Below are 17,825 nucleotides of genomic sequence, written 5' to 3'. Positions count from 1 at the left end.
TGAATGACCAGCTGGGGAGGCTGAGAGCTCACAGCGGGAGTGTGGGTGGTCGTACACATGCTGCAGGGGCCACCTTGGAGGACGAGTGTGTTGCCCGTGAGGTGTGAGGGAGGACTGCGGGAGGCAGACGGCTGGCCTGAGAGGTGGGCAAGGCCGGATCACAGGGTGCCCTGCGTGGCAGGGCTGACACGTACAGTCGGCAGGCAGCCATCGCTGGGGCTGGGGCAGGTTGGGTTTGTTTGAAGGAGGAGACGGAGTCAGATTAAAGCCCACTCTGGCTTCCGCTGACTGATGTCAGGAGGGGAGGCAGGCGTCGCGGCAGGGAGACCCGGTGATGGGTAATTATCTCACTGCTGACTGGAGGGCGCTTTGGACTTGGAGGGCAGTGTTTACACCTACTGTTTGCCGCCAGGAGTCTTGCAGGCCGGTGCGGTGGCAGGAGCTGCGGCCCGGGTTGCTGCCATGGCCGCACCGGATGTCTTTGGGCCTGAGGGGCAGCCAAAGCAACAGAGGACGTTTAGTCTGCTGCTCTGACTGGTCAATCCTAAGCAAGGTTTTGTTATTCTCTGTGTTTTGTTTTTCTCACCTGCAAGTGAGGATGGTAGTAAATCCCTCCCTCGTGAGGTTTTCTGAGGATTAAATGAGATGATTTGTGCCACATACTTAGTAAATATCAATAAGTGTTGGCTCATTATTTTATTATTAATATTAACACAAAGCTTCATGGGTGATTCAGATGCATGGCCTGCTTTGGGTGCCACTGAATTCATGAACCTTCAGCTTCCTTCCAGCTCTGGGATCTAAAATGGAAAATGAAAACCTCAGAAGACTAGTATAAGACCTATAAATTCTCTACATTCCAGAATAAATGAGTGACAGTGAGCTAGAGGATCTGTTGAGTGCACTTATCATAATGAATGTTTGGTTTTTAAAATTTATTTTTACTCTCGTTGTAATGAAGATCACAAAAATATTTAAAATATTTTAAAATGTTTTTTAAATATTATGAATTTACTTTTAACTATTAAAAACTATTCGTTCTTTGAAGAGTATGGTATGAAAAATTCCCTTTAAAGACCTAGACTGAGGGAATCATTTCAGGCAGTCATTTATTTGGACCTGATGTCCCCAAAAAGATTGGCAGTTACAGGCCCCTTTGCAAATGTTAGGACAGGAATGGGGTGGAACATCCACTAGTGGGTGTGGCCAGCAGAGTTTGGAGGAAATTGTAGCACATTGCAAAATACGGGTACCCAGATTAAGACACGGTCCAAGTCTTGTGTGTTCCTGAGCTATTTCTACCAGCCTGGATCCTCTTGTCAGATCTACACAGGTCTCTTAAGGGAAGTCAAGGCTGAAGGAGGTCCCACGGGCAACTGCAAGGGCTTTGCAGCCTGGACAGTCTCCAGATTTGAGAGCTGCCTGCAAGTGGGGGCTTTGAGGAGGACCTTGGGGCCCATGCCCGGGAAGCCTGAGAGCTCTGGAGCTCAGCCAGCTCTTTCTCCATGGAGGGTCCTCTCCTGGCTTCAAGAAGATCCTAAGCCTCCCAGACTGCTTGGGAGGAACCCACTGCAGGACGGCATGGCCAGTGGGCACAAGGCCAGGGTGGGAGTAGATTCCCTCCTTGTAATGTGTCCCCTCCCTGCAGAAAAAAGGAGATTCTTTTACACGTGCTAGGCCTAGCATGCAAGAGAGAAGGGAAGAGAAGGGGAAGGTGGGAGAGGATGAGAGGAGACCACCTGCACGTGGAAGCTGGAGGTGCAGCATGGTCAGTGCGTACACTGAATGCTGGCAGTCCTTTAAGGCCTGCTTCCTGGTTTTTTCTTCAGTCGTCGGTAATCTCCACCCACAGAGGACTCTGCTGTGGACACTTACACTGCCAGAGCCACTTCCCACACTGTCTTATCACCTCGTCCAGCCCCTGTGAGCAGCAGGGAAGTGGGGTGAAGGGAGGCTCTGCTGGCCAGGGCCTAACCCTGTGAATCCCCATGGCTGCTCAGAACCAAGCTGGCACCAGGGCTCTGCGATGCCGTCAGCTCGGTCTGTGAGGCCTTGAGCCCCAGACCCCCACTGCTTTTCTCCCAGCTGCACCAGAGCACAAGCCTCACACACCTGGCAGCGACAGAATTTAAAACCCTAGTACTGCCCACCATGCCTTTCCCCAAGCACCTAGTGTCCTTCCCTGTGCATGGGCCAGCTTTGTACTTGAAGCTGTCCAGAGGCTGCTTGAGGAGCAGCTGCATTGACCTCAGGCAGATATTCCTAAAATATACCCTTCATTTGGCCATTCTGCTCAGAAGCTTTCCACAGCTCCCTCTTGCCTACAGGCTAAAGTCCTCACCCTGTACCCAGGCACACCTTTCATCCAGTGCAGAGGTAGGCCTTTACCTCAGCTCCCTCCCCATCCTGAGTGAGCGGCCAGGTCTCACTCATCCTCTGAGATCAGCTCACATGTTGCCAAAGTGGGTTTGGTGTCCCTCCCACGGACCTACCTGTATCTCAGCACTTCTCATTCTATTGTAAGTGATCATTGTCTTGCCTGCCAAGGCCATCAGAAACACTTGCCACAGGGCTTCCTAGCTGGCGCAGTGGTTAAGAATCTGCCTGCCAATGCAGGGGACATGGGTTCGATCCCTGCTCCAGGAAGATCCCACGTGCCACGGAGCAACTAAGCCCGTGCGCCACAACTATTGAGCCTGTGCTTTAGAGCCTGTGAGCCACAACTACTGAGCCCATGTGCTGCAACTACTGAAGCCCACGCACCTAGAGCCTGAGCTCCACAACAAGAGAAGCCACGGCAATGAGGAGCCCGTGCACCACAATGAAGAGTAGCCCCCACTCACCACAACTAAAGAAAGCCCGTGCACAACAAAAAAAAGACCCAACATGGCCAGTAAAATTAATTAATTAATTAATTAAAAAAGGAAAGAAACACTTGCCACCCAGCAATGCTAATTTTATTATACCTACTGCAGCAAGGGTGACCCCCAACTTGATGGAATCACTATAGTGTCTGAAAATGAAGAAATCAGGGAAGGGTCCTTAGAGGGTTTCAGGGTCCAGCATCAGTGATTTTAAGGTGAGTCTTTTGAGGTGGGAAACTAGTTATGACAAAATAGCTTAGGGTTGGTGAGGTCAGTGAAGTAAGGTTCTTAAAGCAAGTCCTGGACTTCCCTGGTGGTGCAGTGGTTAAGAATCCGCCTGCCAATGCAGGGGACACGAATATGATCCCTGGTCTGTGAGGATCCCACATGCTGCAGAGCAACTAAGCCTGTGTTCCACAACTACTGAGCCTGCACTCTAGAGCCTGCGAGTCACAAGTACTTATCCTGTGTGCCATGACTACTGAGCCCAGGTGCTGCAACTGCTGAAGCCCAGAGCCTATGCTCTGCAACGAGAAAAGCCACCACACTGAGAAGCCCACTCACCGCAATGAAGAGTAGCCCCCGCTCACCACAACAAAGAGTAGCCCCCGCTCACCACAACTAGAGAAAGCCTGCACACAGCAATGAAGACCCAATACAGCCAAAAAAAAAAAAAAAAAAAAAAGTCCTGGTGAGGAAGCTGTTGACCTGAAACAAATAGACTGCCAGGTATTCCTCCAGCAAGGATGGGTTTATTCAGGATCAGCAGAGAATTGCAATTCAGGGTCAGCAACCTTAGCAAGGCATGTGCAAGTCCCCACACAGCAAGGCAAGGAGAACTCTTTTGTAGAGGGGGAAAGGAAGTTGGGAGGGCTAGAGTTAACAGAGTCCACAGCTTTTCATTGGCTGAGCCCTTCCAGGAAAGAAGAGGAGCCTGTCTGCTTCCTGTTGGCTCTGCTATCATCACAGGACGTGAGAGCTCCCCTGTCTGGTCTCCCACTCTATTTAATTGAAGTTTCTGTTTCATTAGTTTTGTACAAAGCTATTAGTCTTTTTTTTTTAATAAATTTATTTTTTTATTTATTGACTATGTTGGGTCTTCATTGCTGCACATGGGCTTTCTCTAGCTGTGGCGAGCAAGGGCTACTCTTCGTTGCGGTGCACGGGCTTCTCATTGCAGTGGCTTCTCTTTTGGGGGAGCAGAGGCTCTAGGCATGTGGACTTCAGTAGTTGTGGCACACAGGCTCAATAATTGTGGCTCACAGGCTCTAGAGTGCAGACTCAGTAGTTGTGGCACACGGGCTTAGTTGCTCCGTGGCACGTGGGATCTTCCCGGACCAGGGATCGAACCCGTGCCCCTGAATTGGCAGGTGGATTCCCAACCACTGTGCCACCAGGGAAGTTATTAGTCTTGATAAGTAAGTTTAGTTGGTTCACAGTCTTATCTCGCAGGAGCAGGTATTTCCTGGAGCAGGCAGCTAGGCTATTTTTTACTTCATCTCAGTATTGTCTGACGCAGCACGGAGAAGTTGATTAACGTGGAGTTGATTAACGTGGGGACAGGGAGTTTGGTGGATTTCAGTTCTTCCTGCCAGTCCTGTTAACCGAGCTCCAGGAGAGCAGAGACGAAGACGCAGTCTTTCTGCAAACCCTGACGCCGAGCCGAGGGCCTGGACGTGGTGCCGGTTGGCCCTGTGTGTGCGTGTCAGCACCACTTGGTGGCCCAGGGAGCCTCTGGGGGACGCAGCTACCAGAGAATGTGCTCAGTAAAATTCTGCTCCAGGGGAGGCCTGGTGGGCAGCATTGGCATCAGCTGGGAGTTTGTGGGAAATACAGAATCTCAGGCCCCACCCCAGACTCTTGATTAGCCACCAACCGGGCGTGGGGGCGCACATTGATGTCTGGGACGCACAACCGTGGGCGTGGCTGCTTGCAGGAGCTGCTCAAGGTTCTGTTCAGCACGTGCTCACAGAGCGCGTCCTCCGTGCCAGGCAGGCGTAGAGCCCCGCGGGTGCTGCAGGGAGGCCTCCAGATTTCACACTCTGCAGGAGGACGGGCACGTAAACAGCTCAAGGACGGTGAGGGTGCCAAAAATGAACTGTTTCTTTCTCAGCACAGGAGAAATAGTGCTGTGCTGGAGTCCAGATTTAGCGGGGGTGTGGGGTGTGTGTGTGTGTGTGTGTGTGTGTGTGTGTGTGTGTGTGTGTGTGTGTGTGTGTGTGTGTGTGTGTGTGTGTGTGTGTGTGTGTGTGTGTGTGTGTGTGTGTGTGTGTGTAAGCAGCCTCCGCTTTCCTGTGGAACTGTAAGCATCTGACAGAGGCACTGATAACAGCCACGCCCTCCCTGTCCTTTCCTGCGGCAGATCCTGACGGCGAGCGGCGACGGCACGTGTGCCCTGTGGGACGTGGAGAGCGGGCAGCTGCTGCAGAGCTTCCACGGGCACGGGGCCGATGTGCTCTGCTTGGACCTGGCCCCCTCGGAAACCGGGAACACCTTCGTGTCTGGGGTAAAGACTTGAGGAGGATCTCCGGGGGGTCCTTTGTCCGCTAGGGAGGCTCATGGCGGCACTTCCCGTTAACTCGTGGGACTCGACTGGACACTTCCCTGGATGGGGCAGAGAGTTCGCATCTGCGAGCGTTAGGGACAGCTGCCAGGGCACCAGGCGGCTCAGGTGGCTGCGGCCATGAGGCATCGCTGCCGTGTGATCAGGGCTTTGGTGCTGGTGGGACCCTCTCCCACCCCACTCCCATCCGTCCCCAGCCCCTCCCCCTCCCGGACACGGGGAGCAGGGTATCTGAAGGCTTAGAGTCGGGCAGCAGGCCACCATAGCAGAGGAGCACCAGGCGAGGAGTCAGGACACCTGGGACCCCCCTTTGCTACCTGACTCTACATTTCATCCTCTGTAAATTGGGCATAAGGCACAATAGCATCTGCCCCCCACCTCCCCTAAGATGTTATGAGCAGTAGAGGGAAGCGTTTACAGTATGTTATGCAAGTAGGGGAGGCAAGTATTTCTATAGACACCTGGGAATAAGAACGGAAAACTGAGCTGGCTGACCTCACCCCTGGGTCCTGTCTCATCTCGGTCAGGAGACAGTGGTGAGAGAGGACAGAGATACAAACACCATTTAATGATGTTTGCAGCGAGAAGACATACGGGCCCTTTGCTCTGAGCTGCCCACATCTTAGTCCTGGGCCTCAGGCGAGGGCTGTGAGGCCTCTGATCAGCAGGGACCCTGATTTTCTTCTCGGGTGTTTGGCCCCATCTGTGTATGTTTCATTCCTGTGTCTTTGTATAACGGTATTTATCTCTACTCAACTGCAGTGTTTTTTCAAATTATTGATATCATTGTAGATTGTATTGTCTCTTTCAGAGTATTAAACTCCATCTGATTTAGGGTCCTCTAAAGATCTGAAGACAATGATACCTTTGTCCACATTCTCAGTAAAGATGCTCGGAGAGCTGAACCCCCACAGCAGGTCTTTCTGAGACATCAGTTATGGTACCTCATCCACCCTTTCCTCTGAGTTGAAACCAACAACTTGGACAGTAATTTTAACCCATTACTCTTTCTGTTTGACCTTTGAGAGTCTGATTGTACTGCTCATGCTTGATCACGGATAGCTCTGCAGGGAATTATGAGAATGCTCCTAGAAGCAGGATAGTATGTGAAAGCCTGGTGTTTATGATTCTCTGGGTTGTGTTAGCAACCCAGGGAGGGTCCATCTCACAGGTGTCGAGGCAGAAGCCCAGGGAGGTGACTTGCCTGAGCCACCCAGCAGAGTGCACACGGCACCCTGACTAGGCTGCTGGCAGTACAGCTGGCCCAGGGGCACCTGGCTCTCCACCAGTGCTCAGGCTGCCCCGCACACCTGGGGCAAAGCTAGGAGGTGCCACCGCACCCACTGTCCACCTGCCCTCCCCTCTGGGCTTACAGAGGCAGAGATAAAGGGAGGCAGGGAGAAAGGGAAAAGTGAAGAGAAATGCCCAGGAAGAAGGGGAGAAGGAGGCCCTGGAGAGTTGCAGCCACTCACAAAAGTGGGAGAGAAGAAAACACGCTGAAAAGGGTGGCTGGGTGCCTTCCCTTGCTCCCCCCCTCCACCCCCCACACTGCCCCAAGACCTAGCTCTGGCCTTCTGCGAGCTTATCAGTTGAGGAAAGTGGCCTTAGGTAAAGCTAGTCTCAGAAGAGTATATTGTCAGCCGTTTACTAATTGGAACTAAATGGCCTCTGTGATGTAACCAGAACTCATGCCTGTCTGTAGACAGTCCTTACAGAGGCCATAACTCTGGGTAACTTTGCATTTGTAGGGATGTGACAAGAAAGCCATGGTGTGGGACATGCGCTCCGGACAGTGCGTGCAGGCCTTTGAAACACATGAATCTGACGTCAACAGTGTCCGGTCAGTGAGTAGAAAGTTCACGTTGCTCCTCTGTTCTCCTGTGTTCCCTGGCCTGGGCTGATGCTTAGCCGCCAGGCTCAATTTACGTGGCTGAGAGAGGCTTCTCCAGCAATAATGGCTGATTTGTGTTGGGACTGAATGGTACTCCAGATTTCTTAGACAATTTTAATACAGTTGCACCAGGGGCAATGGATATTATCCTAAGTCAAGTCAGTGTTTCTCATTCATTCATTCCACAGATATTTATTAAGTACTTATCTGCTAGATGTTATTCCAGGAACTGGGAATACTATTTTGAACAAGATAAAATCTCTACTCTCCTACAGGAGACACACAAAGCACAGATAAATGTACAATTTAAGATACTGCTAAGTGCTATTGAAAAGTTAACAGGGAACTATGATGAGATGGGTTATTTCTTTGAGTGGTCAAGCCTCTCTGAGAAATTGATGTTTAAATTGAGACCAGGATAATGAAGGAGCCAGGCTTGCAAAGAGCTGGGGGAAGGAGCAGGGAGATGAGATTTCAGGGACCTAATAAAAGGCCAGGTGACCACTAGAGTCCTGAGTTAGGGAGGTGGCTAATGTGATCCATGTTTTGCCTTTAAAAGATCACTCTGGCTGCTGTATGGAGAATGGATTGTAGGGGAACAAGAATGGAAGTATGACGGCCAGTTAGAAGGCTGTTGTGTGAGTTTTGGAAAGAAATGATGGTGGCTGAAACTAAAGGAGATACAGTGAGGATAGAAATGTCTAGAATTAGGAAGGATTTGAGAGTTTACCCCGGCTTCAAGCTATTCAGTAAGGCTGCCACCGTCTCATGGATGCTGCTAGAAGGCATGAGACTCCTGGGTTAGAGATGAAGGATAGTTGATTACTCATCATGATGGCAGTAGCCAGGGTGTCAGCATTTTTGTGCTGTCACCTAAGCCCCAGTTGCACAGGGTGACATGTAAGGGCCAAATGACACCTGCACACGCAAAGGGTTACGTTATAGGAGAAGAACCCTGAGCTCAGGGAACACAAATCTTTTGTAAGGGGCAGTAAGCATTGATCCGCTTGCTAAGACAGGGAGGGTTGGAGGCACTGCGGGGAGAGTGCAGTGACTACACATGGATTCTGCAGCTCTGCCTTGGGCTAGCTAAGTGGAGGTGCAACCAAGTGAAGATGTCAGGTAGGCAGCAGGACCTGTGAACGGATGCCAAGAGACGTCAGGACTTGACATATAAATTTGGAAGATGGCACTGTCAGGATGGTATTTAAAGTATAATCACTCAAGAATCTTTATACTTAGAGGAAAGCACTAGACTTAGTCCCCTTAAAAGCCAGAACACAATAAGAATACGTAATTACTTTAGTGGTAGAAATATTAATGAGAATTTTTTAGCTCTCTGACCACAAATTAGGAAAGAAAAAAAAAAAACTATCATTTTTTTGCAAATGTGCAGTAATTACCTAGAAAATCCAAGGAAATCAATTGAGAAATTACTACAGATAGTAAATGACGTTAAGATACAGGATAGAATATAAAGCCACAAAAATAAATTAAATCCCCATGTATTCATGAAATAACAGCTGAAACATGCACATTCCTCACCCATGCTGTTCCCTCTACCCAGAACCACCACCTTCTAACGTCCAGCAGGTCTAAACTTAGCCTGCCCTCTCTCCAGAAGGCCTGATTTATTTTTTTTTTAACTTTGTGCCCATATATTTTTTTAAGGACTTTTATTGAGATATGCTTGACATACAGTAAACTGCATATATTTAAAGTATACCATTTGATAGTTTTTTCTTATTAGTAATGTATATATGGCAGGCCCCCCCCACACACACACTTTTCCCCCTTGGTGTCCATATGTTTGTTCTCTACATCTGTGTCTCTATTTCTGCCTTGCACACCGGTTGATCGGTACCATTTTTCTAGATTCCGCATATGTCAGAAGGCCTGGTTGTTGAGGAGAGGATGACTGGAACAGGGATCATCATTTATTGCATGCTTTTTGTTTGGCACCAGGCCATGTTCTTTGTATATATTGTCTTATTCAGTCTTTACAACAGGAAGTGTGCGTTATCCTCCTCACTTTTCAGAGGAAGAAACTGAGGCTGGGCCAGGGAAGTCGCTGCCAGAAGTATCCCATGTAGTGAGTGCGGAGAGCTGCCCACGGCTCTGTATATCTGATTGCAGTGTCTGGGTTTATAACTACTGTCTTATCCCTGAGCTCTGGCCAAGTCTTGGGAATGGGCTATGTGATCAAGGGAAAGTAAGGATACAGGGGACCTACCTGTGTTCAGTGTCTGGTACAAATATACATATTATCTCATTTACTGCTCACCAATACTCTGCAAGGCCAGCGTCACTGTCCCCTGTTTACAGAGAAGAAAACTAGGTAGGGCCTTGCAGGGGAGGCCCCTTTCTGGCCTCTGTAACGAGTGGTCCTTGTATCCCTAGAAGTCCGAGGGCCCAGCATTGGACAGCCTTCCCAGATGGTTCTGAGGGGCGCCCAGGATTGGGAATCACCTCTCTAAGTGCTTTCCCTCCACACTTTCTCTCTGCAGATACTACCCGAGCGGAGATGCCTTTGCTTCGGGTTCAGATGATGCTACGGTATGTTTCTGAGTTATTGAGAGCTTTTCCTATTTGAAGGAGAGAGATGCTGACTTAATTTTATTTTTCAAAAATAATTTTTTCCTGATTACAGAACTCATGTGACTTCAGTAAAGAAAACTTGAGGGGAAAAACTAAATTATGTTAATCATTCTACCCAAGAAAGATCACAGTTGGGTTAATTCCATTCTGTCTTTTTTAGTTTTTAAACAAAATGCTTTATAATTTGCATTTTCCACTTAGCAATAGACTGTGAACATTTTTCTATGCCAATAAGTAATTTTTTACATTGTGTTTTCTTAACAATTGATAGTTTTCCATGTTGTGGATATGCCTTCATTTACTTAATCAGTCTTCAATTTTGGGGACACTTAGGTTTTTTTAAAGGTTTGTTTTTTTGTTTTTTTTTTCCTGTTAAAAACACTGCTAAAAGCAAATATTTTTGGTACCTTATTATTTCCTTAGAATGAATTCTCAGACATGAACTTGCTGAGTCAAATATCGGCCTAGTTTTAAGGCTTTTGATACTGCTTGTCAAATGATGTTAACCTGTTTTCCAAGAAAAAAAAAATACCTTCCTGTGCCCTCAAAATAGCAAATATCTTATTGAATAATGAATTTCACCCTAGTTTGCTATTATGGAAGAAATTAGAAAGGAATAGTTTGAGGGTTTGATGATAATGAAAATGTTAAACTTCTGTATGTCAGAAAATACTTAACAAAACATAAGGGCATACATTTGGAGAAAATTCAAGAGCTTTCAAAATTTGCCTACCCTTTGATTCAGCCGTGCTGTTTCTTGGAAGCAATTCTATTCTAAGGATTCTATTCCTTAGCTATTCTAAGGAGAATATCAGAGATGCATATAAAGATTTTTTATAGTAGAATGATCATGGCTTCCCCATAATTTTATTTGTAAAAGAGAAAAATTAGCATAAAACAGGGAGATCAACTTGATGATGGGCGATGCCTTAGAGGGGTGGGATAGGGAGGGTGGGAGGAAGTCGCGGGAGGGATGGGATATGGGGATATATGTATAAATACAGCTGATTCACTGTTGTACAGCAAAAACTGGCACAACAGTGTAAGGCAATTATATTCCAATAAAGAGCTTTAAAAAGAGAGAGAGAGAGGGAAAAATTAGACACAAAATGCTTATGGCTAAGTAGATTCTGATATATCCACATGTGCAATATAACAATCGTATTAATCCTGGTTGTTTTTTTTTTTTTGAAGATTATTTAATGATATGAGAAAATGTTCAGAACATAATGCTAATAGAAGCAATAACGAAAATCCACCCCATTTAAATGCACACATAAAATAGACCGACTGAAGGAAATAGCCCAGACGTTAACAAATACCTCTAGGACTGGGGGTGACTTTTATTTCCCTCTTTATACATTTCTGAGTTTTTCTGAATTTTCTACAATGAACACATATTCTTTATCAGGAAAAAAAGAGGGCTTTTCTTTTTGTTTTTGTACCCAGAGAAATCTGTATTTGCTGTTTCTTTGAATCTCCAGTGATCCATGGAGAATAATAGGAATCAGGGTTGAAGGAGAAAATACTAGGAGAGAAAACAAAAGAGGTTTTCCCCTTATCCTTCCAACTATACAAGCCACCAGCACCTTCCAGTAGCTCTGTGGCCATGGAGCCACCAAACAGGATCCAGAAACAAGTGCCTCTTTGCCTCCTTTGTCACCCCAGTGTCGCCTCTACGACCTCCGGGCAGACAGGGAGGTCGCCATCTATTCTAAAGAGAGTATCATCTTTGGAGCTTCCAGCGTGGACTTCTCCCTCAGTGGTAAGATTTTATCTCGGAAACTTTCCCGGGACTGTAAAACAGGACCTCAGTGAAACCCAGCTCTGTCAAGTTTCCCCTCAGCTAAACTTCCTATGGCCCCGTGTGCTAAAGAGCCTACTTTTGTGCGGGTTTTCCTCCACTACAGTTTTGACACCCGCTTCGCCCTGCCTAAAGCGGCTTCCCCAGCCCAGTTCACTCCATGGGAAACGAAGGCTGGGCCCACCCAATAGTCTTCTTCTAAACAATAATGTATCAAAACTCCATCTGCAGTGCCTTTAGGCATCTCTTCCCCAGCCTTCCATTTTCCCCTTCACACCGGAAAAGGGGCTTTTTTCAGAGGTGGAGAGAGTGAAGCAAGAGGCCCTTTCTTAATGCCCTGAAGCTCATGGCACCTCTGCCCTCACAGCTGGGGAGGCTGACAGTGAAAGCTAAGGCAGCATTGACAGGCTGGGTCACTGGACCATTTAGTTCTCCCAGACACTCCCTGGTTGTGCAGCTGTGCCTTGTGCTGCTACTGCTGCCTGGCACATCTTTTCCCTCCCTTCTCTGCATGGCAAACTCCTATTCAGCCCTCAAAGGCCAACTCAAATGTTGCTTCTCCTGTAGTATCCTTGGTCCCCTTTCCTCTGTGATCATATAGCACTTTACACATAGCTGAGCACTTCCATTACAGCCCTCACCACAATGCGGCAATGATTTATGAGTCAGCCTGCCCACCACCACCCTCCACAGGGGCCAGCAACTGTGCTTTCTCCTCTTTGAATGCACAGGGCAAAGCACAGTGCCTAGCACATAGTGGGCACTAAATCACGGTTTATTGAATGAACGAATGAGCACATGAGTGAGTCATGAAAAGAAAAACGAGAAAGAAGGAACTGGTTTAATAACCATCATATTCTCCTGCTTTAAGGTCGCCTGCTGTTTGCTGGATACAACGATTATACCATTAACGTCTGGGATGTCCTCAAGGGGTCCCGAGTCTCCATCTTGTTTGGACATGAAAACCGTGTTAGTACTCTACGAGTGTCCCCTGATGGGACTGCCTTCTGCTCAGGATCATGGGATCATACCCTGAGAGTAAGAGAGAAGTGTTTTAGTGTACTCTGTGTGTGAGAGCAGGAGCCATTGGCCTGCCTGAAAGCAGAGAGGTCAGGGTAAGCTAGAATGGGCCTGGGCAGCCAAAATAGAGCTCTAATTTCAATTCTGTAGTCACAGAGGGATGGTTTGCCTGGGGAGGCGGTGAGTTCCCCATCAATGCAGGTATTCAAGCATAGATACCCTAACAGTCTGATTCTAGCCTCTGACAACTCAGATTGCCAGTCTCACCTCCCCGTAGTGCAAGGTTCTTATTCTTTAGTCACGGACCTCTGTGAAGCCCACACAAGGGCTTCAGCAGACCTATGAAGCCCCTGCAGTTATATGCTAACCTGTGTGTGTGTTTGCGCACGCGTTTTTCCAGGAAATGTGTCTTCATGGCTTTTATTAGATTCTCAAGGAGCTCCATGACTTTGTCAGATGTTGTCTCCCTAGAAGTGCCACCAAAATAACCTGTTCATCAAGCAAAGCTTACCTCACTGTGGAAGATTACAAATTTGACAGTCTTATTAGCATTTCAGAAGGGGAGAGCAAAGGCAGATATTTATGAGGTTTTGGGGTCCGATTGAAGGCAGGTCTTTTGATGGAGGGACTTAATTAGGATTGTGGCATAGTTTAAGATTGTTGGACACAGGGTGGGGGAGGGAGAGAATTTCAAAGACTGTCTTGAAAAGTAGCTGCTCCTTTGATGCTGTATGTTGTCCTGAGACGTGAGTGTCTTCTAAAGAGGGTAATTGAGTAGTCTAGTCTTAGGGTAAATGGGTAAGAGGATTTTTTCAAAGTTCCTGAAATAGACGTAAGGTTATTTGTGATTTCATCATCCTGGGCAAGTGTTTGCTAAATTAATAAACCCATGTCAGTGTACCCAGTGAACTGAATGGATGCAGAGGGTCCTGGTTTTCAGTCTAAAAGTTACCTTCTCTAGCAGGGAGGCCACAGATGCCCTTCAGATGATTCACTAAGGGAGAGGGGGAGCCAGGGCCAAAGAAGCACCTTTGAGTCGCTAGGAGTAAAGTGTTATCCTTCTAAGATATGTGCGTGCCCTATTTTGGATGTAGTGTGTGTGTTTGTATATAGTAGACTTTGATTTTATCTCTTTAAACTCAGATTTTACGAGTCGTTAACTGAAAACTGACTAAAAATTATCTGTTTGTGTCTTTGCAGGTCTGGGCTTAATCACAATGCACACATAGGTACCTGAGAATAGAGTTTGAAATTGTCACATGTAACTAGATCTTGCTTCTAGAGGATCTGAGAGTTTATTGCAACTTAACTCAAGGCAGCAGCTCCATGACTGAGAGTTCACCAAGCGTCTCCAATATTACTGTTAAAACCACCACCCTGGAGAGATCCCAGTATGAGCCTTCAGCACTATGAGAACACTTTCAAGTACAGTGTTTTTCCTTTCAAACGCTTTTTAAAATATATGTTTTTAAAGTTATTCTAAATTATAGTCTCAACTCATTCTATTCCCAATAGAATTCAGCATTTAATATGTTCCGTATTGTTTCCTTGAATCAAGTTTATTTTTCAGAGCACTTTAAAAGCTGATTTTTCTCAGTGTGCACTGTGATTTGGGGAACCTTCCCCTGGAAGTGTTGATTTTAATGGACTGTGTAAGAAGGACTGTGTTAATTGGTCTTTGATAGAAGAAAATTCCAATTCCAAATGTAATTAGACAAAAGCAACTTTTTTAAATGTGTTTTTATTGTGAAAGTATCCTTTTCAGCCTTGCATCCTATTGTCTTTTTTCAGATAAAACATTTTCATATATGTAAACAGTTATAAATGAAGCAGAGATATACGTAAAATGGAAGGTTTGATTTGTGAATCTTGTGATGGTGGGATATCTCACTGCATCATGTGGACAGGACATTTTCTTTCATTAAGGGGAAAAGCTGAGTGTTGTTTGTGACACAGATGCTTCTCAGAGCAACCAAAACCTTTCTGTGCAGGAACACAAGACAGTAAACTTATTTAAAAGCCAATTTGTAGTGTTAGATGTGTTGGGATTAGTAGTATCTACTCAGGCTAAAGTGAATCTTGTCCATGTCAGTTATACTCATTTATTGCATTGCAAGTGTAATTACATACACAAATTAATTGATAGGTCTCCAATGATAATGTCTTTGCTTCACTTATATTGAGAAAAAAATAACAAAATATATCTTGTCTTTATTTGAAATTCAGCAGTTCCTTCTGGAAGGTAGCAAATGCTTAGTTATATAGAATCCCTTATTTTCTGTTTTGTTCTAAGGTGTAGAGGCTGATTCTTTGTTTTAGAAGACTCCTCATTCATAAAGATGGCATGCATCACTTAGGGAAATAAAAGGTCATCTCAGATCAAAAAATCATTCCTGGGTGAGGCTTGCCCTGTGGGTGGTCTGGAGTCTGACAGGCCAGGTCAGTTGTTGTGGCTTATGTGTGCTGAGTCCCCTGGATCCTGGGTCCCCTCTTGGCTCTGCTCCAGCCTGGCCCTTCTCCAAATGGTGATTCTGGCTTTGCAGGCCTAGCCCCAGGCTCTGCTGCTTGAAGTCGTCCTTCCAGAACAGGAGCCATCTGACACGCCTTGACCCAGTGCCCCTGTAAACCTCAGGGGGCGTGCCAGGCCCACCTGCAGAACTATCTGTCCAGGTATCAAAATGGGCCAGTCAGTCAAAACTCGCCTGGGCCAGCTTTTCCATTAGCTCCTTTTAAATAAACATAGTGATTATATTCAGTCATTTGCCAAGAAAACATTTACCAAGGGTCTTACTACACAACAGGCCCTGGAGTAGAGACAGAAAATATAAAAGAATTCTGCCTACCCCCCCAACCCCCACACTCCCCCACCTCCCACATCCCCCCCAGGCCCCACCCCCACCCCACCGTGAATGTGTCCCATGAAATTCCCAAGCTCTGCTCCCAGAATGTCCCCAAGTTTGTCCCTGGGCTCCTGGGTATGGCAGCCTCTTCCGTCTCTCCCACAGACCTTCTCATGTCTCTGCACTCTGACCTGGGCCTCCCAGAAGTGAAGGGAGACAGGGCAAAGGAGAAGTCACACAGACTCAGGGGAAGCAAATTCAAGGTTGTATGTTTGGAGAGGTGACTTTCCAATGAAAAAAGTGACTTTCAGGGCCCTGTAAGAAGTATTGCCTCAAACACTCATCGCCACGGACAGTAAGCCAGTCTCACAGTGGGTGTTGTTTAGTATTTATTGATGAAATACTTTGTTGGAAGTATAGTACACCACATGAAGACTCAAGGATAAACTCCAGGTAATAAATTGTATTTTGCATATTGAAAATAATGCTGAGTGGAGTTTTTTAATCAGGTTTTTTTTTTTAAGAGGGCTTGGAGGCAAACCTACCAAACCATTGTGGTGAGGGGGCCAAACAGATGTGCCCCCAATGGTGCATGTCCTTGGACGCCCCTCCCCAGCCAGAGAAGAGAAGGGTTAGGTAGGTAGGGTGTGTGATGACGGGTGTTTGTGGGAAATACCTGTGAATTAAAACCAAGGCAGCTGCTTTGGAGGGAATGGGCGGCCCATCTCCAGTCTCCGAGAAGTGCAGCCTGGCTGGCGGTCCTGTTCTGGAATGAGCCTGAGGCCAGAGCAGGCACTCCATATCCCCTTCCTTCTTCCCACTCTGGGTCTCCTCCACACCCTTCCCTGGATTATAAGTGGCTGAAAGGCAGCACAGGTTGTAAGGGCCCTTGCATCCTGGCCTCTCCCAGTTGCTTGGCCGTCTGGCTAGAAGGTGGTCCTACTGACACCAGGACTCATCTATAAGAAGGGGGCAGCATAGGGACAAAGGATGTGCACCTAGTTTCAGATCCAGCTCTACCACTTTTACAGGATATACAATATCTAAATCTCTCTCAGCCTCAGTTTCCGCATCTAGGAAATCGAACAGCTCTAAAGTATGTAAAGTACTTTCCCCTCCTCCCTTTCCTGTTCCCTTCCAACTCCTCCTCTCCCTTCTCCCTCCTACTCCCCCTCTTCCCCTCCGCCATCTCTTCCCTCCTCTCTCTTCCTGTCTCACTGCTTTCTTTATCGCCTTCCTCCTCCTCCCACTCCCCTCTCCTTCTCCCCTGCCTCCCCATTCCCCTTCCCCTTGGTCATCCTTTTCTCTCCTCTCCCCCCCCACATAAGCAATCCCTACTTATGCGTCAGATTGGTAATTATCATCAATTAGAGATTCGTCTGGGCCAGCGGTTCTCAAAGTTTTCCATCTTTGGATCCCTCTACACTCTTAAAAATTATTGAGGATCCCAAAGAGCTTTTTGTTTATGGGTGAATTATATCTATCGATATTTATCACATTAAAAAATAAAACTGAGAAAAATTATAAAACACAAAAAATAGAGAAGCACATATTCCAGTGGTGATGCTTTCACCACACATCAGGAGCCTCTGGAAAACTCCTGAGAAACTGGAAGTTTTAAAAGCCACACATAATAAAAAAAAGGAGTCAGTATTATTATGAAAATAGTTTTGACTTTGGAGGACCCCCTGGAAGGGCTCCCAGGGTCAGACCAACTTTGAAAGCAGCTTATCTGAGCTAATGAACCCTTTTCCAGCCCCTCTGTGTGAGAGTTCCCTGGGGCCATTCAGACCTTTGTAGGGGCCTGGAAGAGGGGGAGGAAGAGAAAGGTAATTGAGAGAGGGGGGCTCAAGGCTTTGGGGTGACCACAGGCAGCATAGGAGGTCCCCTTCGGGCACAGAGAGGCCATGGGAAAGGCAAGAGACCAACAGGGGCTGTGAATCACTGTAAATCTTTTTGAAGGAGGATCCTTGGGGTTCTGGGGTTAGCCCAGTCCATAAGTTAGAAGATTAACTAGCATGGAGATTGGAGCCACATCTCTGTCAGCTGGCTTCCCTCCAAGCCTGGGAGAGCTGGCTGTGCAGGGACTTGTAGACCTGTATTCCCCACACTTGCCTGCTGGCTCAACAGCAGGTTAAAAATACAGACCCTAAGGCCCATCCCCTGGAGATCAGGACTGCGCAGGACTGAGGTGGGCCAGGAATTCTGATGAGGGGGCAAGCTGGGAAAAGATCCCAGTGAATCT

The 17,825-nt window shown here is 47.0% G+C and overlaps 1 protein-coding gene across 1 annotated transcript in view; it reads left to right on the top strand.

Moving 5' to 3' along the window:
- The window catches only part of GNB5 (G protein subunit beta 5), a 40,809-nt gene extending 25,919 nt beyond the window's left edge, over positions 1-14,890 (top strand). The window contains exons 6-11 of the mRNA XM_057724543.1: positions 5,227-5,370; positions 7,176-7,267; positions 9,826-9,874; positions 11,585-11,681; positions 12,592-12,758; positions 13,941-14,890. Coding sequence (XP_057580526.1) covers positions 5,227-5,370; positions 7,176-7,267; positions 9,826-9,874; positions 11,585-11,681; positions 12,592-12,758; positions 13,941-13,952 — 561 coding nt within the window. The 3' untranslated portion in view covers positions 13,953-14,890. The remainder of the gene's footprint in view (positions 1-5,226; positions 5,371-7,175; positions 7,268-9,825; positions 9,875-11,584; positions 11,682-12,591; positions 12,759-13,940) is intronic.
- Positions 14,891-17,825: the final 2,935 nt, after the last annotated feature.

Source organism: Hippopotamus amphibius, chromosome 2 (genome assembly GCF_030028045.1).
Source record: "Hippopotamus amphibius kiboko isolate mHipAmp2 chromosome 2, mHipAmp2.hap2, whole genome shotgun sequence".
NCBI classification, from domain to species: domain Eukaryota; kingdom Metazoa; phylum Chordata; class Mammalia; order Artiodactyla; family Hippopotamidae; genus Hippopotamus; species Hippopotamus amphibius.
Note: the sequence above shows the minus strand (reverse complement) of the source record. Positions and strands in the feature narration are given on the sequence as shown.